General features: G+C 39.5%; 2 protein-coding genes across 8 annotated transcripts in view; both read right to left on the bottom strand.

The window, feature by feature from the left end:
• Positions 1-1,120: 1,120 nt before the first annotated feature.
• LOC134671814 (uncharacterized) lies at positions 1,121-6,294 on the bottom strand. Its single transcript, XM_063529639.1, has 5 exons — positions 6,075-6,294; positions 5,669-5,857; positions 4,813-4,908; positions 3,782-3,937; positions 1,121-1,725 (listed from the first exon to the last, which is right to left on the bottom strand). Exons 1-4 carry the CDS (start codon positions 6,159-6,161, stop codon positions 3,788-3,790), a joined length of 522 nt encoding a protein of 173 aa, XP_063385709.1. The 5' UTR covers positions 6,162-6,294; the 3' UTR covers positions 1,121-1,725; positions 3,782-3,787.
• A 395-nt stretch (positions 6,295-6,689) lies between these two features.
• LOC134671828 (protein disabled) overlaps positions 6,690-26,830 on the bottom strand; it is a 48,654-nt gene continuing 28,513 nt past the window's right edge. For all 7 annotated transcript variants that reach the window (XM_063529670.1, XM_063529665.1, XM_063529666.1 and 4 more), the window contains 10 exons: positions 22,548-23,475; positions 16,627-16,785; positions 16,065-16,161; positions 15,288-15,505; positions 14,657-14,807; positions 13,964-14,037; positions 12,847-12,928; positions 12,057-12,359; positions 11,551-11,751; positions 6,690-11,247 (listed from right to left, as the gene is read on the bottom strand). In XM_063529670.1, coding sequence (XP_063385740.1) covers positions 11,079-11,247; positions 11,551-11,751; positions 12,057-12,359; positions 12,847-12,928; positions 13,964-14,037; positions 14,657-14,807; positions 15,288-15,505; positions 16,065-16,161; positions 16,627-16,785; positions 22,548-23,475 — 2,382 coding nt within the window. In that variant the 3' untranslated portion in view covers positions 6,690-11,078. The remainder of the gene's footprint in view (positions 11,248-11,550; positions 11,752-12,056; positions 12,360-12,846; positions 12,929-13,963; positions 14,038-14,656; positions 14,808-15,287; positions 15,506-16,064; positions 16,162-16,626; positions 16,786-22,547; positions 23,476-26,830) is intronic.

Genomic DNA, 26,830 nt, shown 5'->3' with positions numbered 1-26,830 from the left:
TTCCGTCAGTAGAAAAGAGCGGCAAATTTAAAAATGTAAGCGCGCGAACGGGTGAGGTCCCAAACAACATTTTAATTTTGCACCTTTTTCTACTGACAAACTTGCTTGACCGGCTATATAAGGTTTACTCGGGTAATTCCGAATGTCGGACACTGTCGGATAATTCCGAAAAGAGACTTTTATTATGATGGAATTAAGGGTGATTTTCATCTGAATTTCGGAATTACCAAGCAGTGGTGGCCGAGTGGATATGACGTCTGACTTTCAATCCGGAGGTCGCGGGTTCAAATCCTGGCTTATACCAATGAGTTTTTCGAAACTTATGTACGAAATATCATTTGATATTTACCACTAGCTTTTCGGTGAAGGAAAACATCGTGAGGAAACCTGCATACATCTGTGAAGAAATTCAAAGGTGTATGTGAAGTCCCCAATCCGCATTGGGCTAGCGTGGGGACTATAGCCCAAGCCCTCTCGCGCATGAGAGGAGGCCTGTGCTCAGCAGTGGTACGTATATAGGCTGAAATGATGATGATGATGATTCGGAATTATCCGACATTCGGTATTACCCGAATACACCTTACATATAATACATTTACTATGGCGTACTTGATCTTAGAAAAACGGACAGACTATACATGAACGTGAATTTGCACTGCCATACAGATTGATAATAAAATATACAAAATACTTATTATAGCGGAATACATTTATACAACAATGATATATTTACTTATGTTGAGTTAGTCTGTCATTTCATAACAACATTTTAACTAGTTATCTTTTAATCTGCATTAAATTATTAAACGTGAATTATTTGACTGGTTCTTCAATGTATGGCATAAACCTGTCCCTGTCCAAGTCATATTCTAGTCAAATATGAACCCCAAACTCTCAGCGGCCAGTACGTACAGCAAGAAGGTTATTAGCGGATTAATGTCGCTGATTGGTAGTTATTGACATTATATGCATTTCATCTACACTTAGCTATGTACCATTAGTGTAATAAAGATGACTATTATTTCGTTTACCAGCTTTGATTACAGGCTCTGTAAACGCGTCGTCTTATTTGAATGTAGGCGTAATTGTGTATGTGTGCTAATTTGGCCTGAGATCGCAGGCTGAATGTGCGTATAAAATTATCACTGTGCTAATTTGATATGTTTGTGTCACTTTTTAAAGTTTCGCTATCTAAAAAGGTTGTCTCGGAGAGAACACTGTTTAGCGATTAGTCCGCCTGTTACCTACTTACGTAGACTCCAATTAGTTTTCTGTAGGTATGTTTTTATTTTGTTGAGTGCAATAAAGTTGTTTTAATATTTATTATTATATTATTAAGTATATATTTACTATGTAATATGTATCTTAGACATGTTTTTTTTTTCAAATATAGGTACTTATGTAAGTCACCAGTAGACATAGATGCAAATCAGAATAAATTCTGAACCTCAATTGTTTTTTAATGTTCCGTCACACAGGCGCGTTTTCCGGGCGGGTGTGAACGTTTTATATCTAAAAGCGGCGCGCCCCGCTCACGCCCCGCCTTGAAAACGCGCCTGTGTGACGAAGCCTTTATTTAATTTACGCGTACACTATAACCGGGTAGCGTGGGTACGAGAATGGATTTGGGAAATATAAGAAGGAGGAATTCAATTTCGTCATATTTCTAATTTGATGTGGAAGTACTGGGTCCGGGAGCCCGTCCATGTTCAAAGGCGCCCCGGTCTGAAATAGGTAATACACAGTAGATAATATCTGAGAAAACATATAAAAACTCATATATGCGCGTTTTCCCAGAGTAAGACCTAGCTAGATCGATTTTTCGCCCCCGACCCATATACACGGTGTAACATGAGGAAACCGAATAATTTTAACCACGCATTTCTGAGGTCAAAAGAAGGAAAAAATGTAATATGAGTTTAGGTAAATTTCGCCAAAAAAAAATTGTTTTGTTTTGTTTTTTCCATTTTTTAAATGTATTTGTACATAAAAAATAAATGTTATTGGCAAACTTGTTACTTAAAATTGACTTTTACATTTTTTTTTCGTAAAATCTTCTTTTTGCAAAGTGTTACTTGTCACTTTTTGACATCTATCATTAAGGATATTTAGACTACATCCCATAGCAGCAACATTACCATCAAAAAGGCCTTTTACATTATGTAACAACAAAAACTTGTTTATTTTTAAATTGATATTATCTCTGAAACTAGACGTTTTTAAAAAAAAGTTTATAGGACATTTTTGTCTCTAAATATGATCAGGAATAGGCTGTTAAAATTATTCGGTTTGCTCATGTTACACCGTGTATAGCAAATTTCATCAAAATCGCTATCTGCGTGAAGAATATTGGCAAGTTTGACTTTTAGATTTGGGCCACTAGATGGCAGTACAATGCGTGAGGGAACGGTATCGTCTTGGGTCGTCCCATTCGTTTTTCGTCAAGTTCTTAAATTAGTCCTATTCTGCTTTCGTCACCCATTCTACATTCGTCACAATCGTCGGTGGCTTTCAATGTAGAATGAGTGACGAAAGCAGAATAGGACTAATTTAAGAACTTGACGAAAAACGAATGGGACGACCCAAGACGATACCGAGGGAACTATAGGGCACAGCACCTGTAGGTACTTAGAAGCATTTAGCATTCAAGTTTACGTTTCAGGTCATGAGGTGGCGAACCACCCAACGCACAAGGGGCCTATAGACACTACCACAGAATAAATAATAGTACTAGGTACAAAAGACTCACTCCCTAACAAAACGCGTCTATTACGATCAGCACAGATATGGCCGCTAGGTGGCGACAGCGCCACGCGCGGCTTATGGCAAACCCCAAAATGTACTTTTAGCTACCTGTAGCAAAGCGACGAAATCGCGGAGTGAACCACGCCTTGTCAGGCCCCAATCTATCCGTTCGGCCCCAATTTTGTAGTGTCCTACACACTCGGGGTAAAAGTATTTCTGGTAAAACCATGCCACTATTTAGGGCAATTGTGTTATCTCTTTCCTTAGTACAGAGAAACAAGAGATGCATAGACGTATTTGCTCAAGTACATTACATGATTAGCTAGAGTACATGTTTCCATAAATATAATAATTGTACTTACACAAAGCATATAATTCCTTGATAAATATAAGGTAAAAGTACAAAATAATAACATATGAAACATAGCTACAGCAATGTGTTCACGGTATTCACTAAACGAAATACGGGAAACTGATAAGGTGTTCAAATAAAATGTATAACTATTGAATACTTACATAACAAACCTCATCTAGGAAATAATTTATTTTAAATTGAAACTTACATTTTATTATTATTACTTACATGCAAGGTCAATTAACTATTTAAATACTTTTATTCCTCAAGAGATCCTTTCACTAGGTATCGAATAATTTACTTCAGTTATTGTAAAAGAGGTGTAAACTCAGAAAAAAAAACACCATTTTTTTTTGACAACCAAATTTACCACATAATGCATTTTGCATTGACATATAATTTCTAAGTACGGGCTGTACGGGCACTAAAAATGGTACTAGTGATGTCACTAACACAACTAGTTGCGACCAATCGCGATCGCGCGCGTGATGCGAACTCATCAACCAATCGCGTTGTAGCGGTGTCACACTGCTGTACTAGCATCATTCATGCCCCATTCTTAGTGCCCGTAAGGCTAGTCTTGGCATTTTGGCTGTAGACACTACTTTGGCTGTCAAATTTGAGGCACAAATTTCTGTCTTCTTACCTCTTTTACTATGAATAACACTTTACATCACTTACAACACTTTAATGCACGGCTGGAGCTAATGTAGTGAGGGTTAGGGTGTTTAATGGTAAAGGAGGCCGGTTGACACACACTTTTGGTTGGGCCTGGACGTGCTTTGACCATCTGCAGAGGTGCAGCAATGACTCTCTTTCAGAGATGGATAGGCGCTCCTGGAAAAACAAATTTAGGTTTATCCTTGTACAACCACCCAATATGCACCTATAACAATATGCAATATGTTGTTAGCCTCTACTTCTGTTCTTTTCTTTCTGTATTGTTTTTTATTGAGATGTGCATTAAAGAGTACATTGTATTGTATTACAATGCACACACTGTCCCAATGGAGTTTCATAAATAAATAAATAAATATTATAGGACAATTTGACACAGATCGACCTAGTCCCACAGTAAGCTCAATAAGGCTTGTGTTGTGGGTACTAGACGACGATATATATAATATACACATATATATAAATACTTATATACATAGAAAACATCCATAACTCAGGAACAAATATTTGTGATGAACACACAAATAAATGCCCTTACCAGGATTCGAACCCGGAATCTCCTGCTTCATAAGCAGGGTCACTACCGACTAGGCTAGGAGGCCGTTAGAGTTTCAATGTTCAAACATGCAAGTTATGAGATAAAAATATCATAACATTTAAATTTCCTTACCAAAGATTTTGTAGGAATGCAAGGTTAAATGTTTCATAGTCAAAGGTTGAGTTAAATTGTAAAAATTTAAACAGATACATCACTTACAGATGTAGTGCATAATTATTTTTTATCGTATTTAACGGAAACATGAACATGTTACTATTTCAGTCAGTCTCAGTACAAAAAGTACTGAGGTTGACTGAAGTGGCATGACAAATAAGATCATTTCCGAGAAAGAATGATGGACAACAATTATGCACTACTGCACTACATCTGTACATTAGTATGTAACTTATTAAAAGTTTTATTTAATTATTTTTGCATTGCATATTTTGATTAGCAATACAAAAAAATCATTCCAAAATAAATAAACCATACTTACCAGTAAAGGATATAAAACATGGTAGGCAGCCACATCTGCTATAGTCAATGATTGTCCTGTTAGGTATGTGTTTCTCTGCAAGGCTTTATTTATATCCTTGAAATAAAAAATTCTGATAAATGTACAGTACAACAATACATTATAACTTATTTTTTTAGGATTGTCAAACGGGTGATCTTGGCTAGGAAAATAGGAATAACAATGCCAGATGGATAATCTGTTATCACTTTTGCTAGTGATCCAAAAGGCTCGAGTCCTTTGGATCCCTAACTTTTGCTGCTTAGGGGTCATCCATTAATTACATCACACGTTTAGGGGGAGGGAGGGGGTCAAGAAAATGTGACATATTGTGACATGGGGGGGGGAGACACAAACTTTGTGACGTCACTTTAACTTTATCAGTAACCGAAAATTTATTTAAATTATTTTATTCGATGTACATTTAAATAACAAGTTTTTAAAACGATAATCGTTTTTATTCGTTTAATTTTCTTTCCCAAGCAGTTTTGGGTTATAAAATTACTAATATTTATATTGTCAAAAATATTTTGATAAAATATTAATAATACTTAGGTACTTACTTAACTTAATTCGATTTGGCGATTTCGTAGAAAAAATGTGACGTCACACTAGGGGGGAGGGGTTTGCCAAATGTGACCAAGTGTGACAAGGAGGGGGGGAGGGGTCAAAAAACCTAGAAATTCGTGTGACGTAATTAATGGATGACCCCTTAGACTTGTGCATGCACACTAATTGTAATAAAGGGTGGGTATTATTATTTGATGGCACATTGCTTGCATTACATGCACTATGCATTTTGTATCTGGCTTATATTAGTCATAGTAATTCTACTTACTTGTAGGAAACTCTTAGCAAATGCCGGGTTAGTTGCCGCCTGGTTGGCGTACATAGAGATGTGTTCTAGCCACTGGTAGCTCAGCAAGGTTTGTTCTTGCGTCATTTGTACACCGCTTTGTGACGCTAAACGCATAATTATCGTAGCAAAGCCTTCTACACTTTGCTTGTTAATTACCGCAGTCAATACCTGTAAAATCCGTCAAATATTTACATAAGGTACTAAACATTCATAAAAAAAGATACATTAGAAATGGGTAGGCAACGGAGTTTCACGTGGCACACACTTAAAAGAAAAATAAACGAGATACAGTGTTTAAAACTTTAATGGCGACATGAGGCTATTCGTAATGTGTAGAATAGAAGTACCGGTCAATTGAAACAGGATAACAATTGAAATAAAATACCTTTTCCGTACTGTAACAAGCAGTCCCAACCGGGACGTTGAGATATTTTCCTAGTATTTTCACGACTTCCACTGTACACGCGCTCATTTTGCTATGTATATTATCTGCGATATATTACCCTCTTTAATATGTTTATTGGATCAAAAGTTATTTCATTCAAGAAAAGGGAGATAAATTTTATTACAGTGAAATAGCAAAGACCACAAAATGTGCCAGCTCCAGCTGCTAACCAAAAGTCAAATCAAATCTGACATTGACGTTTGAATACTAGGGTACGTTCAGAAATCAATGCGTTACACATTCGTTCCAAAAACACAATGTGAAGTTTGATGTGAAGACTTTGCACGTCAGAAAACTGGTCAGAAATTTGTCAAAGGACTGTCTCCTTACAATCATAGACAAATAGAATCATACTATCTTTGTCTTACACTAGTACTAGCACCCAAAAGAAAAGGATGAGTATAGTTTTCCTGGTTCTTACTGACTGACAAATTGGTTTGACCAACCAATTGATTCTAAATTTTAAACCTCTGGGTCGTTTTATGGCTGGCAATTTTAGATCCCTGGGACTCCACGGGTTAAATGTTGTAAGTGTGAAATACAATAAAATAAAAGTTCATTCATGATGTTATAATTTAATAACTCCAAATATTTTACACAACAGTTACAGAACATAAAATACCTTTGGTATTGCGCCGTAAAGGTGGTAATAATTGCACATAATTAATTTCATCTAACTACCTTATGTACAAAAAATACAATACATTTATATAAAAACTGACTTCGCAAATACTAGGTATAGGTAACATTTTAGTTCACATGAATATCATTGACTGCTATAAAATATTTACGAGTATTTTATATTGGAGATACGTTACAGTAAATAGGTATATGGTGTTCTACATGAATGGATTAGGTTTTTATTATATTTATACAGGCGATAGAACTTAAAGACGTGCAAAATCAAATAAGGCTTTGTGACGTCAGAGTAGAAGTTAACTAGATGGCGCCATTGACACGGTTTGTAACTAACCATTTGTAAACCTTATGGTATTTAAGGTTCACGTATCTTCAATATTAACAGTGAGTGTGGTAGACGAAGTTAGGACACCGTTTCTAAGTAGCGTTGGTAGGAACTCGAGTCCTTTGAGTCTGAAATTGAAGAACTCAGCTCTTTTTTACGAGACTCGGCGCTTAAAAAACTTGCGTGTCTTTTAAGTCCCGAGTCCGGTCCTTTGTCGAGTCTTTTTTTAGAGTAACTCAAAAGGACTCGAACCACCGACTAAAGATTCCCTCAACAATTGTATAGGTTTTTCCTAGATAACAGTAAAGAAATTAAGGGTTATGGTATGATTTTGTGTACGTAATCTTCAAATCATACAATAACGAGTTCTCTGAAAAGAACTCGAGTCTCTACAAAAGACTCGGGTCTCTAACAAGTTGAAAAGAACTCGAGTTTAAATAGACCTAATTAAAAGAGTGAAAAACCGAGTCGAGTCTTGAAGCAGACTCAAACGGCTCGAGTCCTAACCAACACTATTTCTAAGTATAAAAGGTACACAGTTTATTAAATTAGCGGCAAGAAGATGAAAATAAACGTTTGCCGCTATAGTTTTAGTTAGTGTCCACGCCGTTTAGTTTAACTACTATTTTGTTGCCACGAATTCTTGTATGGTGCTGCACGTCTATTAGTTCATCTGTACCTATATAGTAACAAATAAATTAACAAACAAATAAAAAAGTGTCAGTACAAATACAGTCCATTGGGATATAAAAACATGTCAAACTTATAAAAAAATCAGAATAATAAATAAGCATCACAATCAAAATAAAATATCACAGAAATTATTCACAGTGTTACTTTACAACTACTATTCTTTATTTTCTTCAGTTCAAAACTTAATGAATGATCTTTATTTGGTAAGAAATGCATTTACATACTTATAAAGCATATTAAAAGGTAAACTATACATCCTTACATTTGGACCCATCTCTGATCCAATTTCCATCTCTTGACCATGAAAACTATAAAAAAGCGAGAAAAATGCTATGAATAAATTTATCTACAGGATCTTTCTACTTATTATTAAATGCTCATGTAAAAAATCGCCGACATTGCAGTGAAAAAAGGGGTCTACTATAAAAATTGAACGGTACTATATTTGTAACAATAATTATATCCTTACAAACGAGTTCTACTTAAAATAAATGGATTATATTAATACTTGATTCGTACAAAAACGCTGGAAGGCAGCGGAAACATCTGAAATCCCATTGGTCAAACGTGCTATAAGAATAATAAAAATACAAAGCTTTTGTGCCCAAAACAGTTTTGCTACAGAACTTTAAAACTTCTCGCTCGCTAATTTTCACTTTTCCATACCCGTTTTCACGGTATTATGCCGCATATACTCCGCGTTAAAAATGTTGAGTGAAATAACAAAACGGAGTTTTCGACTTTTTGCAACGGCTAACTTGACACCGCTAGAAAGTAGCCGTCCCAAAGGACCATGGTATAGTCACAGTTGAGTTCATAAATATGTATACAATTGTTCACCTTAACCCATTGTAGTAAGATGAAAAAAATATACATATTTATGAACACTAGTATAATTATCACACTGGTAAGTGGTACCGCAAGCAGTTGCACCACCCGTGAATAGACCGCCTTAGGATCTTAGGGGTCATCCATTAATTACGTCACACCAATTTCTAGGTTTTTTGACCCCTCCCCCCCTTGTCACACTTGGTCACATTTGGCAAACCCCTCCCCCCTAGTGTGACGTCACATTTTTTCTACGAAATCGCCAAATCGAATTAAGTAAGTACCTAAGTATTATTCATATTTTATCAAAATATTTTTGACGATATAAATATTAGTAATTTTATCACCCAAAACTGCTTAGGAAAGAAAATTAAACGATTAAAAACTATTTTCGTTTTAAAAACTTGTTATTTAAATGTACAGCGAACTAAATAATTTAAATAAATTTTCGGTTACTGATGAAGTTAAAGTGACGTCACAAAGTTTGTGTCACATTTTCTTGACCCCCTCCCTCCCCCTAAACGTGTGACGTAATTAATGGATGACCGCTTATGACGTTATGATTAGTTTTCACGTACTTGTCAAGCATTTCCATCATTAAATGGCAGCATTCAGTGTTGTTTTATGTACAGATGTAGTGAATAATCCTTTACCATCGTATCTTCACGAAAACGCCCGAACGTATTACATATGTTATTTCAGTCAGTCTCAGTACAAAAAGTACTGCGGTTAATGGAAGTAGGATGACAAATATAGTATGAATTTTCTCGAATGATTTTTACGCCTAAGACCCAATCTCACAAAAGCCATTGGTTCTTTTGTGCGAGCGGTGGCATACCGAGTTGAGCACGTGCCAAAGCAACAATGTCGTTAAAAAAGCAACTGTATTGTAGTGGTTATAAGGTTCAACGTGTCCGAGAGGATACGATGGCAAGGGATTGTTCACTAAATAGACTGTGCTCTATACTGATGAAGATGCCCGACTTATTTGAATGCCGTGTGCGCTGCGTATAACTCAGGTTCCTAATAGTAACTGGTTAACTACGGCACTATAAAAGCATCAACGAAGCAGAAGGGCGTCGGTTATACATATCACAGGTTGCGTCAGGCATGTACGCTGAGCCCGCTCTAACCCATACACGCCTTGCGGGGATTTACAAAAAAGTGCCCGAATTTTTCGAAAAAAAATTTTACTCTCATTAAGTACGTAAGCATTTTACTGATGTGCCGTCGAAAAGATTTCAATATTGCGAAATATCCACATGAAATAATTTAGTAAACGTCATATTTTTATATGAGAATCGAAATTGTCCATTAGTAAAATGAAAGTTACCTTTGTTTCCTACAATTTCCGAAAACTTTATGCACTTGCACATCTGTAAGCATAACATTTAATGGACAGTCAAAGGGTCATATGCGATATTTTAAAACCACACCTACTAAGTGTCCCAAGGATAATTTCGTTTCATACAGGTATCTACAGAAGTATGTATTATATCGTCGGGTGACAAGCAAAAGTCACTAACTAACACCATTGAAATTATTGGACAATAAACCGTGTTACAAGTGTAATAAAGTGCATTGTTACTTTAATTTTTTGATAGTACTTAGTGACTTTTGCTTGTCACCAGACGATATAAGGGAGTAATAACACGAACATCTAAAATAAGTAGGAAAAAATACACTTTTTGCCCTCTATCAATATCAAAAGAAATCAAGCTTCAGAGTAATGTGTTAAGAAAAATTTGCAAGGAAAATTCGGTCACTCTTTTGAAATTCCCCGTAATAATACTAGGATGAGAAATGGTCAATGGGTGCATAGCCTATATTTTAAGGTTAGGTATAAATAGTACTTACACTAAGGCCTAAATCAGACGGAGAAGTAACGCTTCTCACTATTTAAGGATGAAACATTGTAGGGAAGTTTCATAGATATTTGAATATAAGAGATATGGTCTTTTAGCCACTGAAATCTTTTTATTTTTCAAAATGTTTTTTCATAGTCAAGTTTAGAACTTATTTGTGTATTTTTTATGGATCTGCACAATAGTTTTAAAACTGTTATGTCAATTTTGATATGATTGGTGTATCACCACATTTTTTATATTCAAAATTTCTATGTTCATTTTAAAACAAAACACTATTAAGGTGAGATCCTTATATGGCAAGACTTTTCACTATTCCTCATTAACGCTGTACGTCACACCATAGACAAGTGCGTCTATTTAGTCTATGGTCACACGACGAAGCGAACTCGTCCTCACGCATTAAACCCCAGGAACTCCCCGGGCCAGTCCTCGCGGCGCGCGACGCGGACGGATCCATCACCATTCTTTCACCACGTCAAAGCGAACCAAGTCTTTACTACTCTGCACGCCGTCTGTCGCACCATAGACATGAAGATTGTAGACTCCAGTCCACTATTCTGTCTATGGTCACACGACGAAGCGAACGCGTCCTCACGCGTTAAACCCCTGGAAGTCCCCCGGCCAGTTCTCGCGGCGCGCGGCGCGGTCGGATCCCGTGCAGGCGAAGAAATCGTCTCCCTCGAACGGATCCGATTCGCGGGTGAAGATGTTGACGGATTCCGATTTCTTAATGTCCCTGTGCGTCGGCTGGGGCTTGGGCCTGAAAAATATAGAAACACATGTATTTTGATACGACATTGTCGTTTTCCAAAAACAAATTTTCAACGCAATCGGACCAGAAATGCATAAAAATGGACCACTGTCCACTTTAAAATTTTCAGAATTCACAGCGTGCAGTCGAACATGGAGCGGCACGAGTCAGAGGGCCTACCGCGAACCACGTCCGACGTGTTTCCTCTTTATCGCTCTTATAAATTCGTACGTAAATGTGAAAGGGAGGCAACACGTCGAACGTGGTTCGCGTTAGGCCCTCGGGGTCGAGGGACCGTTACTAGTACGTTACCTCAGCGGAGGCACGTCCTCGTCCTCCTCGGCGATGGAGGCGGTGCGGCCGCGGGGCGTGGACAGCGTGAAGTCGTCCTCGAACATGGAGCGCGGGGACACGGAGTCCGAGTCGAAGCGGAATCGCGACGTCGACTCGTCGTGCCGCGCGCTGCCCGTCGAGAGCGGGGACGCGGTGATTTCTTCCGACTCGAAGGCGAATCTGAAGAAGTTTTGAAAACCTTTAAATATAAACCAAGATATTGCGTCGATTTTCAAGTATTTGGATTGGAATGGTCGAAAGGAGTTTTTGAAGAAAGGCAGGTACAGATGTAGCGCATAATTATTTTCCATCGTAAACAATTAAGCACTTTACTAGACATTTTTTGAGATTGGTTAAATATAGCATATTACGCTAATAGCGCGCTATTGGCGCTATCATTGAAATATGGAATGTAACTTTTATAAAAAAAGATTCAAAAAAGCAATTTGATATGAATCGTGATATCATAGATAATAATAACTCACCTCGTTCCTTCCAGGTTCGCATAAGGCGCCTTCTTCCTCGCGGGCGGAGGCTCTGTGAAGTCATTATCGAACGGACTGGTCCGCTCCCGCGGCGAGAAATCATTCGAGAACCGATAGTCGCGCCGCTGTCGGGGATCTTCGCGTCTCGAACGGCGGCGGGGTTCGCGAGGGTCGCGGGGGTCGCGGGGGTCACGGTCGCGGGGGTCGCGAGGGTCGCGGGGGTCGCGCGTATCGCGATCGGAGTCGCGGCGGGAGGAACTGTTATTGGAGCGACGCGACGACCAGCCGAGCGTCGATCCGTACCTGAATACCACATGTAAATATATCTTTATTACGAACTACACTTTTTAAATCTCATAATAATTGAGTCGCTTAAGTTCAAACTCGGGTAAATCCATCTGTCAGATTAAGCGATTTTGGTATTAAGGAAAGTTAATAGGGTAGATATTTGCCGACCGTATTTATATTTTATTTGACGACCGGTCTGGCCTAGTGGGTTGACTCTACCTGTGAAGCCGATGGTCCTGGGTTCGAATCCCGGTAAGGGCATTTATTAGTGTAATGAGCACCGATATTTGTTCCTGAGTCATGGATGTTTTCTATGTATTAAAGTATTTGTATATTATATTTATCGTTGTTTGAGTACCCGCAACACAAGCCTTAGTCAATTTGTATAAGAATGTCCTTATAATATTATTTATTTGTTATATGCTGAGACGGTCGAATGGATTTACCCGAGTTTGAAGTTAAGCGACACATTTATAAACTCAGGTTTTACTGAACCAATTACCTTCGTTCGCTAAGCTCGTCCGCCTGCCTGCCTTCATTCCGCCGCCTCGACTCACGCCACCCCAATGACCCATAATTTCGTTCTGAAAAATAAACTCATTATTAACCGTGTTTTTTAATACGAACTCTATCAAACGGCCTAGCCAAGGTGACAATCACTTGCGCTTCGCTATCGAATCGCTTTGTGTCTCTCTATCACTCTTTCATATTAGTGTGACAGTGACAGTCGCGTTTCGTTCGCTACGTAGCGTTAGCGATTCGCATGTTGTCTACGGAGCCAGATGACATGAAATCTCAGAAGTAAGATTTTTAAAGCGTTAAAACTAAGTTAGGTTGGGATAAGTATAAGCAGCCTGTATCAGCAGTCTCAGTTTATTCCATCTAAATCCAGGATTAGATCACTTTAATGAATTTAATAATTGTGAATAAGTACGGTCATGTCTGAAAGAGCGGCTTAGATACGGACAACAAAGTGCCAAAAATATCTTCTTCCTGGCGATATCCCGGCATTTTGCCACGGCTTATGGGAGCCTGGGGTCCGCTTGACAACTAATCCCATGATTTGACGTAGGCACTAGTTTTTACGAAAGCGACTGCCATCTGACCTTCCAACCCAGAGGGGAAACTAGGTCTTATTGGGATTAGTCCGGTTTCCTCACGATGTTTTCCTTCACCGAAAAGCGACTAGTAAATATCAAATGATATTTCGTACATAAGTTCCGAAAAACTCATTGGTACGAGCCGGGCTTTGAAGCCGCGACCTCCGGATTGAAAGTCGCACGCTCTCACCGCTAGGCCACCAGCGCTTAAAGTGCCAAAAAAAACCTTACGACCTTATTATCTTAAAAAAAAAGACTTAAAAATAAGAGTGCCAAAAATATGTATAAACCTTAATATAATGGACAATAAGGTCTTGTATACATATTTTGGGAGTTTGTTCGTATCGATATTTTTAGACGTGAATGTACCACTTATGCTCTAGTTTCCTAGGATAGCGGTGCCGTCATATAGCGGCCGTCTCCATACAAATACTACGACATCCATATTTAGCCGTATTATTAAGTATGGAGACGGCCGCTATATGCCGGCACCGCTATCCTAGGAAAACCGATCTTTACCGTTACTTCGCCACCGCTGGTCGGAGCCCCACCCCCTGGGAGACGATCTGCCAGACCCGCAACCGTCGCTGTAACTGTATAATAATCTATTACACTACGAAAATAGTGCTCATTGTTGATGTAACAAATACTCGCATTTGCAGGCGCATTTGTTAAGTTTATATGAACGACCGGGTTATTCCCACTAGTTACCACCAAGCCTAGTTGGTGGTAACTAGTGGGATTTCAATGGTAAAAGGTGGGAAAAAAATTCCCAGTAGTTACCACTGGTAAGAACTTGGTGGTAACTAGTGGGAATAACCCGAACGACCCGACCTTGGGAATCCGTTTAATATACAAAGTCTGCATATTCCGGCATTTCTCAAAAATGGTGGAAAATATAACATTATTATTATTGAATAGTTGAATACAAGAAATTTATAGGCTTTGATATCGTGAGATTTTTATTTATTACGTTTAATATAAAATTATATTTCCCATTTTTTCTGCTTTAAAACATTCATGTGTAGCTTTCTGCCGAAAACACAAGCTATTGAAACACAGATAAAAAAGTCGCAGTTGGTTGACATATTTCAAAACTGCTGTAAATCTAATTTCTAAGGTAACCCTCAGAAAGTAAGTTTCGAAATTAATTAAAACTGTTTTTAATTCTAATCAAATTTCATTACTTAGAAGTAAGACAGAATGACTTACTCTTCCTCCTCATCATACGAATGCCGCGGCTTCCTATGTCTGTCCCTTTCTTTATCCCTGTAATCCTTCGGCCGTTCTCTGCTATACGTCCTGTCTCGCTCTCTCTCCCTGCTATACGTTCTATCTCGATCCCACGTATCGTTTTCCCTATCTGAAAAAAAAAAATATTATTGACATCATCCACAAACAAAGTGATACTACTGGTATCCCATCCATCCAATATCTTGGATTAATGTGTATTTGCCTCTCACATTTTACTTTAATGAGAGAGTGAGACGCACTGACTTTGAACAAAGAAATTGGACAGGTGGAATACCACCCTAAGGCCCACTTGCACCATTCCACTAAAAGGGGGTTAACCGGTTAAACCTGGAGTTGCCATGGTTATCAGTTCAATTTGACACTAAGTGAACTGTTTAACCGCTTAACCCCGGGTTAGTGGGATGGTGCAAGTGGGGCTAAGTTAACTATTTAAATTTTCATAGCGCCACTTGCACCATTCCACTAACCTGGGTTAACCGGTTAAACCTGCAATCACCATGGTTACCAGTACAATTTGACACTGGGTTAACGGTTTACCCGCTTAACCACGGGTTAGTGGGATGGTGCAAGTGAGCCATAGTAAACTAACCTCTACTCCTCCGATGCCGATCTCTATGGTCTCTATGGTCGCGTTCTTTGCTGACGTCACGGCGATCCCGGCCGCTGCCCGAATCCCTTCGGGACTCCCGTCCCTCTCTGCTGAGATCCCTGTCTCTGTCGCGGCTGTCTCTTTTGTCGCGTATTTTGTCCTTCTCTCGCCCGCTGCCGGAGTCTAGGCATTCTCTAGAGCCTTGCGATGAGTTGTGCCTAGAAATACCATTCGTGTATTGTAAGGGCCACTTGCACCATCCCAATAACCCGGGGTTAAGCGGTTAAACCGTTAACTTAGTGTAAAATTGTACTGGTAACCATGGTAACTCCAACTTAACCCGTTAACCTCGGGTTAGTAGAATGGTGCAAGTGGCCCTTGCAGCATTTAGTAACCCGGGGTTAACCGGTTAAACCTGGAGTTACCAAGGTTACCAGTACAATTTGATACTGGGTTAACGGTTTAACCGCTTAACCCCGGGTTAGTGGAATGGTGGGAAGTGGGCCTAATAATGTTAAAATGGTGTATCATATAGTTTCTGTTAATATTTACTTTCTATGAAATAAAACTATTGAAACGGATTATATCGCGTATATTGAATTCATACTACATCCCGACGTTTCGAACCCCTTACAGCGTTCGTGGTCAACGGGTGAACGCTGTAAGGGGGCAACCCGAGCAAGCGAAAGATTCCAAAATTGAACCACGAGCGTAGTGAGTACATGCGATATCGGATCGGACAACGTGAAAACACTCTAATATTGAAAGGCAGCATACCTAGATTCCCTATCGCGATGCGGGGGCCGCTGGAGGCGGCTCGGCGGGGGCTCCTCGTCCCACGGAGACACGTCACGTGACGAGGACGATGTTTGCACTGCAACAAGGGGTTTATGCTGTTTCATTACATTGCGGGTTTTGTTCGGTCGTTTGAATTGGACGTAACCAACAGTCCACAATGTATAGTGCGTAGGTTTCTAATAGAGCCGGAGCTATTAGACTTTTAATTAAAATTGCGGTTTTACTTAACAATAGACAATAGGTTTAGCCGCCGGGCTCTATTACAAAGCTACGAACTATAACTAAAATCACATGCTAGTTCGCGGGCCGTCTAAATCAGCCTTAACGCTGCTGTAGATTGTTAACCAAGGGATGAAAGGCACTCATTTCTGCCGAGGTAGTTTGGCGCTCGACCGCAGTGAGAGCGCCAATAGTCCGAGGCTGAAAATCTTTTCACCCGAGTTAAACATTCTACTTTTTATTTTGATTACGAGGAAGTAAAATGCATGTGTTTTATTTTAATCATGAGTGTAATATTTTATAGCATTTGGCACGCACGCACCGGTGCCCTTGGGCGGCGGGGTGTGGTGGCGGCGGCGGCGCGAGTCCCGCCAGGCGCGGCGCGGCTCGGAGTCGCGCGAGTCCGACGACCACGGCGACGCGCCCGCGCCCAGCACCGCCCAGCGCCCGGACCGCCCGGCACCACGAGACACGGATTTCTCTAACAAAATACATTTTCAATTACATAATAGTATTTTATCTACTCGTCGACTATAATTCTTGAATTAAGATTTCATATACCAAACTTCAATTGGGTATTTTTAATGTGTGGGCTCCCAACTCAATTATAATATTCATTACGATACAGTTTAGTCAACTATAATGAAATTGACCAATCACAGCTCTCCGCGATCAACAGGACGAAACAAAACCATAGCTCAAATTAATTATTTATTTTAGGTTGTATAGTAGAAACAATTGGTTCATAAGTCAGAAACGAGCATGTGACACCCTTAAAATAGCAACATCCATAGACTACGAAAACCACTTAGTGTTGCTTGTTAGTCTCCATAGGCTACGGTGGCCAAAATCGAGAAAACAACTGTCTAAAAATTGAATTTAGCGCGGAGCAAGTACCAGGGCCTCATGAGTTACGAGAAGGTGTCGTTGACCAACGCGCCGGGCACAGCGCCGGGGGCGCGTACCAGTATTAAGGTATCGCGGCTGCTTGCGTATCTTAGCTGTGAATACTTTTGGTTTGATTTGTTTGTATGATTCTACTAGTTTAAAGTATTATTTTTTTTGGCTCGTAGAAAAAGTATTGTATACAAAAGTGATATAATCAAGCTTTTTAATTTCGTACCTGACTTAGGCAACTCAGCAAGCTTCGTTGCCTAAACACGGTACTCGACTGAAAAGCTCTCTATTATATCACGATTGTATAATAGTACTTTATATATAGTACTGTATAATAGTACTTTATACAATCGTGATATAATAGAGAGCTTTTCAGTCGAGTACCGTGTTTAGGCAACGAAGCTTGCTGAGTTGCCTAAGTTAGGTACGAGATTGAAAAGCTTGATTATATCACGATTGTATACAATACTTTTTCTACGAGTCAACAAAAATACTTTTCTCAAAAATGGACGGCAAAGTCGAGTTTGCCGTCTAAAAAATAGGTCGCGAAGCGCGGAGTTTATGGTCAGTCAAAAATTAAAAAGTTAAAAACATTGCAGTCTCGATTTTAGGACTGCAATGTTGCATACAAATTCCATTATTTGTCGAGTTCCAAACTTTTTAAAAGTTGAAATGGCCATATCAAATGAAGGCACAGGCCCATTAAACAGCCAAACAGATGATTAGTACCGCGACTATTTAGCTGTATCAAATAGGTTGGCGTATTTTCGGCAGAAAAATACACTTCTATTTTTTTATTAAAAAAAAAAAAAGGCGGCAAGGGCTTTGTTCTGTGAAAATATATACGTAAGAATGTTGCTTTTGTAAAATATTTCTATGATATTTATATTTCGTGCACCATTTTTGAGAAAAGCACTATATATGACTCGGCTGGAAGGCTACTTGCTGGCTTCGGATTCAATTAAACGGACTCCCAAGGTCGTCCGTTTAAAACGAATCCTCAGCCTGCAAGTAGCTACTTCCGAGCCTCGACAATAATGTACTATTAAACTAGTAGAATCATACAAACAAACCAAACCAAAAGTATGCAGCTAAGATGGTACGCGAGCAGCTGCGATAGTACAGTCATTATATCCAAAAAACCGACCCTACCCGTGAATAATTAGTTCTTGGATTTTTTTTTCGTAGGTCCCTCGGCGGGGTCACTGGGAGTGTAAATTCAAAAAGTAGGCTGAATCAGGCTCCTGCGTATATTCGAAAAATGGTTTTTTTCCAAAAAAACGGTTTTTCTTCAATAACTCGGCCATTTTTGATTTCACAGTAAAACCGTAAAGACAAATACTGTAGGAAATTTGATTCTCTACAAGTTAGTCCAGTCATTATATCCAATAAACGGACCCTTCCCGTGAATAATCAGTTCTTGGATTTTTTTTTCGTACGTCCCTCGGGGGAATCACTGGGAGTGTAAATTCAAAAAGTAAACTGAATCAGGGTCCTGTGTATATTCGAAAAACTGTTTTTCTTGAATAACTTGGTCATTTTTGATTTTACAGTAAAACCGTGAGGACAAAAATTGTTCAGAATTTGATTCTCTACAACTTTGTTTCCCTTCATTTATGCCGTAAAGCGTGGAACATAGGAGATAATGATAATATTTTGAATTTGTCGCGTTTTTCAGGTTTAATTTCAAAAATATTGATTTTGGGGGAAAGAAGGTGAGAACCAAAATTGTGCAGAATTTGATTCTCTACAAGTTTAGTCCTCTTCATTTATGTCGTAAAGTTGAAAATAAACGAGATGTTGAAAATATTTTGAATCTGTCGCTTTTTTCAAATTTTATTTCCAAACTATCGATCTTAGAAGAAAAATTGTGAGGACCAAACTTGAAGAGAATCACATTTTCAAAAATTTTTGTCCTCACGGTTTTACTGTAAAATCAAAAATGACCGAGTTATTCTAGAAAAACCGTTTTTCGAATATACACAGGACCCTGATTCAGTCTACTTTTTGAATTTACACTCCCAGTGATTCCCCCGAGGGACGTACAAAAAAAAATCCAAGAATTGATTATTCACGGGAAGAGTCGGTTTTTTGGATATAATGACTGGACTACCTTTTAGAGAATCAAATTTCCTACAATTTTTGTCCTTACGGTTTTACTGTAAAATCAAAAATGGCCGAGTTATTGAAGAAAAACCGTTTTTTTGGAAAAAAAACATTTTTCGAATATACGCAGGAGCCTGATTCAGCCTACTTTTTGAATTTACACTCCCAGTGACCCCCCCGAGGGACCTACGAAAAAAAAATCCAAGAACTAATTATTCACGGGTCAAAATCTATAATGACTGTACTACGATACCTTATTCATACTACGCGCCCCGGCCGCCGCGCCCGGCGCGTTGGGCAACGACACCTTCTCGTAACTCATGAGGCCCTGGTACTTGCTCCGCGCTAAATAAAATTTTTAGACAGTTGTTTTCTTGATTTTGGCCACCGTAGCCTATGGAGACTAACAAGCAACACTAAGTGGTTTTCGTAGTCTATGGATGTTGCTATATTAAGGGTGTGACATGCGCGTTTCTGACTTATGAACCAATTGATTCTAAAGCCTGACAACAGTTTATTTAACCCTGAGATAGTGTCGCTGCAAACAGCTTACGTATGGCAATAATGTGCGTACGTCATGTATAGTCGGGGTAGTGGGCATTGGCTTCATGTTGATACTCGTAAAATGTCAAAACATTGCTTACAGAGAATTCGGTTCTTTCAATAGGGGATATTACTGCAATGTTCTGCCGCCAATAGAGATGGGTAGGGGTGAGTAAATACTGAGTATTTACTCGATATTTACTCAAAGCACCCGATAAATACCCGTATTTACTCATTTAGGTGGGTAAAAACGATTGCTTATAAAATATTCAAAAAGTGAGATTTAAGAACAAAATTGTCTTTTATTGAAGAGTGCTAACGTGTATTAACAATATCTATAAAATAAAAAGCATATAGGACGCTTAATTTAGGAAAAAAAGGTAATTATTAGTGAGATGCAAATTGTGATAATGCAAAGTTAACAATTTTGTTTTAAATAAGAAGGTATTTACTTTAAAAATATGGTACTTAAATTCTATTGATGTTCTAGATAACTGCAATCGCGCAAAAAGTGCGTGTTTACGTGGCACTTACGACCTTTTATTAAGGGTTTTTTAAAGAAAACTCAAAAATGGCTCAACCGATGATGTTCAAAATATTGTTTTTTGTACTCTATTATACGGCTAATCTCCCGATATGTTTTCATATTTTTTCTGAACTTTGGTTCTAAAGTTATAGAGAGATAAACATTATTTTGGCCCTTCGAAACGGTTTTTTTTCCAAAATATTCAATTTATCCAAAAATGTTCTTAGATACATTCCAGTTATTTTTAAAGACCCATTTAATGATGTGCAACACGTTGGTGGTTTCTGAATTTTTTTTTTGTGACAATTAGTTACTTGTATGGAGTGCCCCTCTTAAAAATACATTTCTTACAATTTTGAGTACTTAATCCAGTAGCAGCTTACAAAATACACCTATATTTCAAATTTATATGCTCCTTTCAGCACTCTAAATAGTTTATACCCACCAATTTGGGTATAAACGAGTAAATACGGGTATATTGAGTAAATACTGAGTATTTACTCGGTATTTACCCGTGAGTATTTACTCACTACCCATCTCTAGCCGCCAAAGTGCAGCACTACCGACTCTACTAACTTATACATACTGTGCCTTAAACTGTTTATTGACAAGTTTTCACAGACAATAAAATATGACATTGATGCATCAAGGCGGTTTGTTAACAAGGGCCTACCGGTAAACGCGAAAATCGAAATTTAGTTATCTGCCTCTTTATCGCTCGAATATGCAAGAGTGATAGAGAGATTAGATAACGAAAATTCGATTTTCTTGTTTCGCGGTAGGCGATGTGATTGACGTGACGTGTGATGTGTCCATGTGGTTTGTTTACTGTATATGCCACAAAGGTGCCACCTACGCAGAGCTTTGCCTAATATTCCCTATTTACCTATTCGTCGAAATCTGATTCTAAATATTTAATATTAAACCAAACAACTAACCAGTTCAATACAACCGCACTATAAAATGTCAATCCCGGTCATGTCAACAACCAACTTTAAAACATTGTTTATTGGAATGCTATGTAATCCTTCGTCTTTTTTTAAGCTGTAAGTATTTGATTGCATTCACTACATTTTTTTTCGCATTATTGGAATTTTATTTGGCATTTTTTTGTAATAAAACCGTTTATATTTGAATATATTTGTAGATATTTTCTATTTGTTTACATCGGTGACATTCGATCGATGACATCCAACGTTCGTTGTCAAAGAGTACTTGTTGCCAGTAAAAGAAATTAGTACCATTGAAAATCCGCAAAATGGCGAGGGTCAAATAAACTGTTGTCAGCAGGCTTTACTATACAACCTAAAATAAATAATTAATATGAGCTATGGTTTTGTTTCGTCCTCTTGATCGCGGCGAGCTGTGATTGGTCAATTTCATTATAGTTGACTAAACTGTATCGATATGAATATTATAGTTGTGTTGGGAGCCCATACATTAAAAATACCCAATTGAAGTTTGGTATAAGAAATCTTAATTCAAGAATTATAGTCGACGAGTAAAATTTTTTTTTTTATAAGTTCGTCATCTCGCGGCACAGCAACGACAGACTGTCCGAACCCACACTGCCTGCCTGTGTTATTATTGTATTTGAATGGCTTTTGTCCAGAGGACCTACCGTGAACCACTTCCGACGTGTAGATTCTCTGTCGCACTTGTAAATTCGTACGTAAGGCATAGCAAAAACAAAATGATATTTTAAACTCATAACTGCCTCCTAGCCTATAGACCGACCGCTTAGCTGAGTCCTCGCCTGCGCGGTGCGGGGGCGACGGGGCGGGACGACTAAGGGCGGCGGGAAGGTGCGGGCTCCGTACGCCTGCCGCCCGCACCTTCCCCGCCACCCGTAGTCGTCCCGCCCCGTCGCTCCCGTACCGCACAGGCGAGGACTCGGTTAAACAGTCGGTCTATAGTCAGTAGTGACCCTGCCTACGAAGCAGGAGGTCCCGGGTTCGAATCCTGGTAAGGGAACTTATTTGTGCATTCATCACAAATATTTGTTCCTGAATTATGGATGTGTATATTATATATATACATATATCGTCGTCTAGTGCCCACAACACAAGCCTTATTAAGCTTACTGTGGGACTAGGACGATCTGTGTAAAAAAAATCGTATAATATTTATTTATTTATTATTTAGTTATAATCATAAACTGTTATTCTTACCTTTAGTGTCCGGTGACGACCCGCTAGCCACGTCACTAATAGACCCCGTAGATAGTCTCTGCGGCGGCTGCAGATCCCTCACAGGCGCCAGCTCCACCGGTTTCTCTTTTACCTCTTCCTTCTCTTTCACACTCGGGCTCTTCCTGAACGCTTCCTCCACGTGCGAGAAGGACAGACTGCTGTTGTCAATACAGTCGAAGAAATCACTGTTATCGAATCCATCTGATTTCTCATCGGATCGCTTTCGCTCTTTAGGCGCTTCGGGTGGTAACGACTCGAATTCGTCTTGCGGCTCTGTTATTGTTATTTCACGTAACGCCGCATATCTATCGTTATTGTCTTCATTTTTAACTTCCGTATTATTTTCTCTAGGCGACACAGATCTTCTAGCTTGTTCTATTTGCAAATTCTTCATAACGGATTTTATATCTTCGATTTTCGCATCTATTTGCGTCGGTTTCGGACTGACGGATTTTCTGAACATGTTAAAAGAGTCTAAAGTTAGTTCGTCTAACGTTTTTAAAGGGCTTCTATTATTTTCCTTTACTTCTTGATTGGCTATCATTATATCGTTTATGGCGGCTAATTCCTCTTTTTCATCGGAGTCCTGTTTAGGTTCTTCAGCGTTATCATCAATAGGATCTAATATGGATTTAGCTTGCAGTTCTTGCTCCTGTATTTCTCTGAAGGCGGCGTATCGGTCGTAGCTAGGGTTCGCTTTTTTGTCGAAATCGTCGAAGTTCGCGACGAATTCGCCCGTTTCCGACGGAGCGAAGTTGTCTTCGAACTGCGGCTTGAAGTCGGACGATATGGAGGTAACTGATGAGGTTTGTGGAGGGGGTTTATCGGATATTGTGGTCGATATCGCTGTCGAAAGCGGAGGTCTGTCTTTCTCTTTATCTGATTGCGAAGGTTCTATGTGGATGTGCTGTCAAGAAAGAAAAATGTGGTATTATCTATGAAAAGGGACCTTATTGTCGATGGCGCTTACGACACTAACATCGATGAGCACAAAACGTAGTAGTTAAAAATTGGAGATTTTGGCCCATTTTAGTTATTTTGATTTCCAATTTAGCAATAAAGTTTCTTTGATTACTGGAACATTAAATGTTTCTGTCTATACAATGCGGAGGTCAATTTATGTTATGTGACGCTGATGAACTGATCAGTCATCGGGTTTAACGGTCCCTTTGTAGTTTTTTATAAATAACTCGTAAACGGTGACCTGTAGCAAAAATGTTCTGATACATAAGTAATCGTATTTGCCGAACGTGTGGGTGCGCACCGACAATCACCACCAACTTCTGAGGCTGGGAACACCCCAAACGTTGCTGGTGGACCCGGTGCTGCAGCGAGCGTGCGTCCACGCCCACTTGTAGTACGACTCGCCCGCCGAGGTCCTCGCACCGATTTATTGAAAGCTGCGCGTATTCGCCGTGCAGTCGACACTTCGGACTTTGGTCTGCCGGGTAATCCGAGCAGGTTTTACGTTAATGAACGGTTAACGAAACAAAACAGATCGCTTTTTTACCAGACCCGACAAGAGTGTAAGCGGCTAAACTGGCAATATCACTGAACGAGAGACGGGCGAGTATACGCTCGTCGTAATAAGGATTCTGCCGTACGACGCATTAAGTCGGAAATAGACATCAAACAGGTTTTTACCAGTGTAATTGTTGGCTGAATATTTTGAATAAATATATTGACAAAAACCAAATTAGAAAAATTATATGCTTCAGCGAATGTTGCCGGATGTTTTTATGGTTTTTCATCTATCTCTCATTCTATCATCATCTAGTTATAAAGTCGTAGCCATACATTGTAGTATCCGTAAATCCTGTAGCATAATAATTTTCGCCTCTTTAATGAATACCGATATATATATTACCCATGCTCATTGAACAATCTTAAGCTGCATAGCGAGTGGTTGATAGTTCTTCAAAATAGCGGTCCGACTCCGTATGTATACGAAAGAAATGTCAAAGAGTAATTGTTTGAAGTTTGGTTTGCTAAATGTGAGGTCCCTAAACACAGGTCGAGATGAACTTCTGGGGTTGGTTCTGTGGCACAAACTGGACATTCTGGCTCTTAATGAAACATGGATAAAGAAAGGCGCCGAAAAAACCGCACCGTGCCTACCTGGCTACGTATTAAAGCTCGTTCCGCGATCCGACAATAGAAGCGGTGGCGGTGTAGGTTTTTACGTGCGACGAGGTTTAAAGGTACGAGTGTGCGCACACCCTGAATCTGCGTTAGAGCAGATGTGGCTTGAGGTTACGTTGCCGGGAGCGCGATTAGCTATTGGCACGGTGTATAGACCACCCTCGTTAACACTTACAGAAAAAATATTTGACGCACTGAGCGAATCTATAAACTTCTTTTCAGTCTGTAACTTCACATTTCTCTTTACTTTTCTCTTTGTTGATTTAATGCAAACCCAATCGGTCAGCTCACGTAAACTTTTGTCGTTTATTAACCAACATAATATGAAACAATTAGTAAGGAGCCTCTAGAGGAACTGGGTAGAGTGAGTAAAAACACCGTTGACTGGTAATCTTAGACTGATTTATTCAAACATACCTAAGTGTTTTATACATCTTGTTATCTTTACGACACACACAATATCTCAACTGAATCAACGTGTGCTCAAATCCATATCAAGTTATCGACACGCGTTGATAACATTTTGCTGACCGCCATAGTACTCCCCCCAGTCCCCCCTTAGTCAACCGATAGGGTTGTCGACCAGGTACTTCGTAGGAGCTGTCCTGAACAAGATTATGATTATAATTTCACTTCCACGACATTATAACTTCAATCACGGTTTCGCGACCGTGAACTTGAAAATAACGCTGACAAAACACATTCCGTCCCGTGCTGTGTTGATAATTCCCGCGCGCGTCGAGTGCCGCGCATTCTGCTTACCTACGTGCATTTCTGAGCGTGGCTTGAAAACAATCAGTCACATTATATTATTAGCTGATGACATGACTTCTTTTAATTTATTTGCAATATGGCGTGAATTCCCTTGAATATGCTCCTTTTGCGTTGGGACAGTCTTTACCGTCGAACTTTCCTAAAACTTGTCGTTCTCGGATGAAACGGAGACGTGCCATAATGTCTTCTTCGTCTGGGCGGACGTTAAAAGAGTGCAGCCAGGGTGCTCAGAGCCATTGTGGCGAGCGAAAATGCTCCCAGCCGACAAGGCGAGCGTAGAGGGCGACGACTAGTAGGGGCGCTGCGTAGAGTAGTCCGTCGCTATTAGGTTTGCTGCGTGCCACATCAGGATTAATCAGGATCCTCTTGCCATAGAGCGTTGCATGATGCTTGATGTCTCGGTGGGTCATGTCACGCTCTTTAAAATTATATCTTCTTGCTTTTAACGACATTCTGTGGTCCAAGTATCCGGAAACCGGAATATAATGGAAGGTACCGCTGTTCTCCCGCCATGTTACTTGCAGTGTCGGTGATGTCACGTGATGGAAGGGTGGCGAAATCAAATTGAGGCGAGATCACTTTGTCAGTCCTTCTCGACCAGCAATTGAGAGTCGCAATCACTTACTTCCGAGGCTTCTTCACTGGAGCTCTTCGTGTAGACATCTCAGTAGGTGCGTGTTCCTTCGGCGGTTACCACTATAAGGAAAGTGGCAACCGTGCACGTTGGTCCCCGTAGGGACCCCACTCGGGGTCACCACTCTAGAGGAACTGGGTAGAGTGAGTAAAGACACCGTTGACTGGTAATCTTAGACTGATTTATTCAAACATACCTAAGTGTTTTATACATCTTGTTATCTTTACGACACACACAATATCTCAACTGAATCAACGCGTGCTCAAATCCATACCAAGTTATCGACACGCGTTGATAACATTTTGCTGACCGCCATAGAGCCCAACACGCGTTTCCGATACGTCTCAATCGCTACTAGACTTGGTTATAACTGATTCCCCTAATCGGTTCAGCGACCCGGAAATACATCACAACCCACTTCTAAGCGATCATGCTCTTGTTACAACAAATATAAGTACAGTGAAACCTGGTTAAGTGGGACCTGGATAAGTGAGAAACTTCTATAGCTGGGACTCATGGTGCGGTCCCGACACTTTAGCACTGAATTACCTCTGTTACTGAGAAAAAAAGAAACCTCTATAACTGGGATTCGTTGTCGTGATTTTATGGTCACATTTACCTCTATAATTGAGACAGAGAGTGTATTTTACCTCTTTTACTGAGACTATATTTATAAGATTACATTTTCCTAATTGTTTTTTAGAATTTTATA

This window comes from Cydia fagiglandana, chromosome 16 (genome assembly GCF_963556715.1).
Source record: "Cydia fagiglandana chromosome 16, ilCydFagi1.1, whole genome shotgun sequence".
Lineage (NCBI taxonomy): Eukaryota > Metazoa > Arthropoda > Insecta > Lepidoptera > Tortricidae > Cydia > Cydia fagiglandana.
The sequence above is the reverse complement of the archived record's forward strand: the minus strand, read 5'-3'. Positions and strand labels throughout refer to the sequence as shown.

Coding starts and splice junctions, on each gene's coding strand:
- LOC134671814 (XM_063529639.1), bottom strand. CDS start 6,161: ATGAGCGCGTGTACAGTGGAAGTCGTGAAAATACTAGGAAAATATCTC. Junction 5,858..6,074: donor CTTGTTACAGTACGGAAAAG/GTATTTTATTTC, acceptor CGGATTTTACAG/GTATTGACTGCGGTAATTAA. Junction 4,909..5,668: donor TTGCTAAGAGTTTCCTACAA/GTAAGTAGAATT, acceptor TTTTATTTCAAG/GATATAAATAAAGCCTTGCA.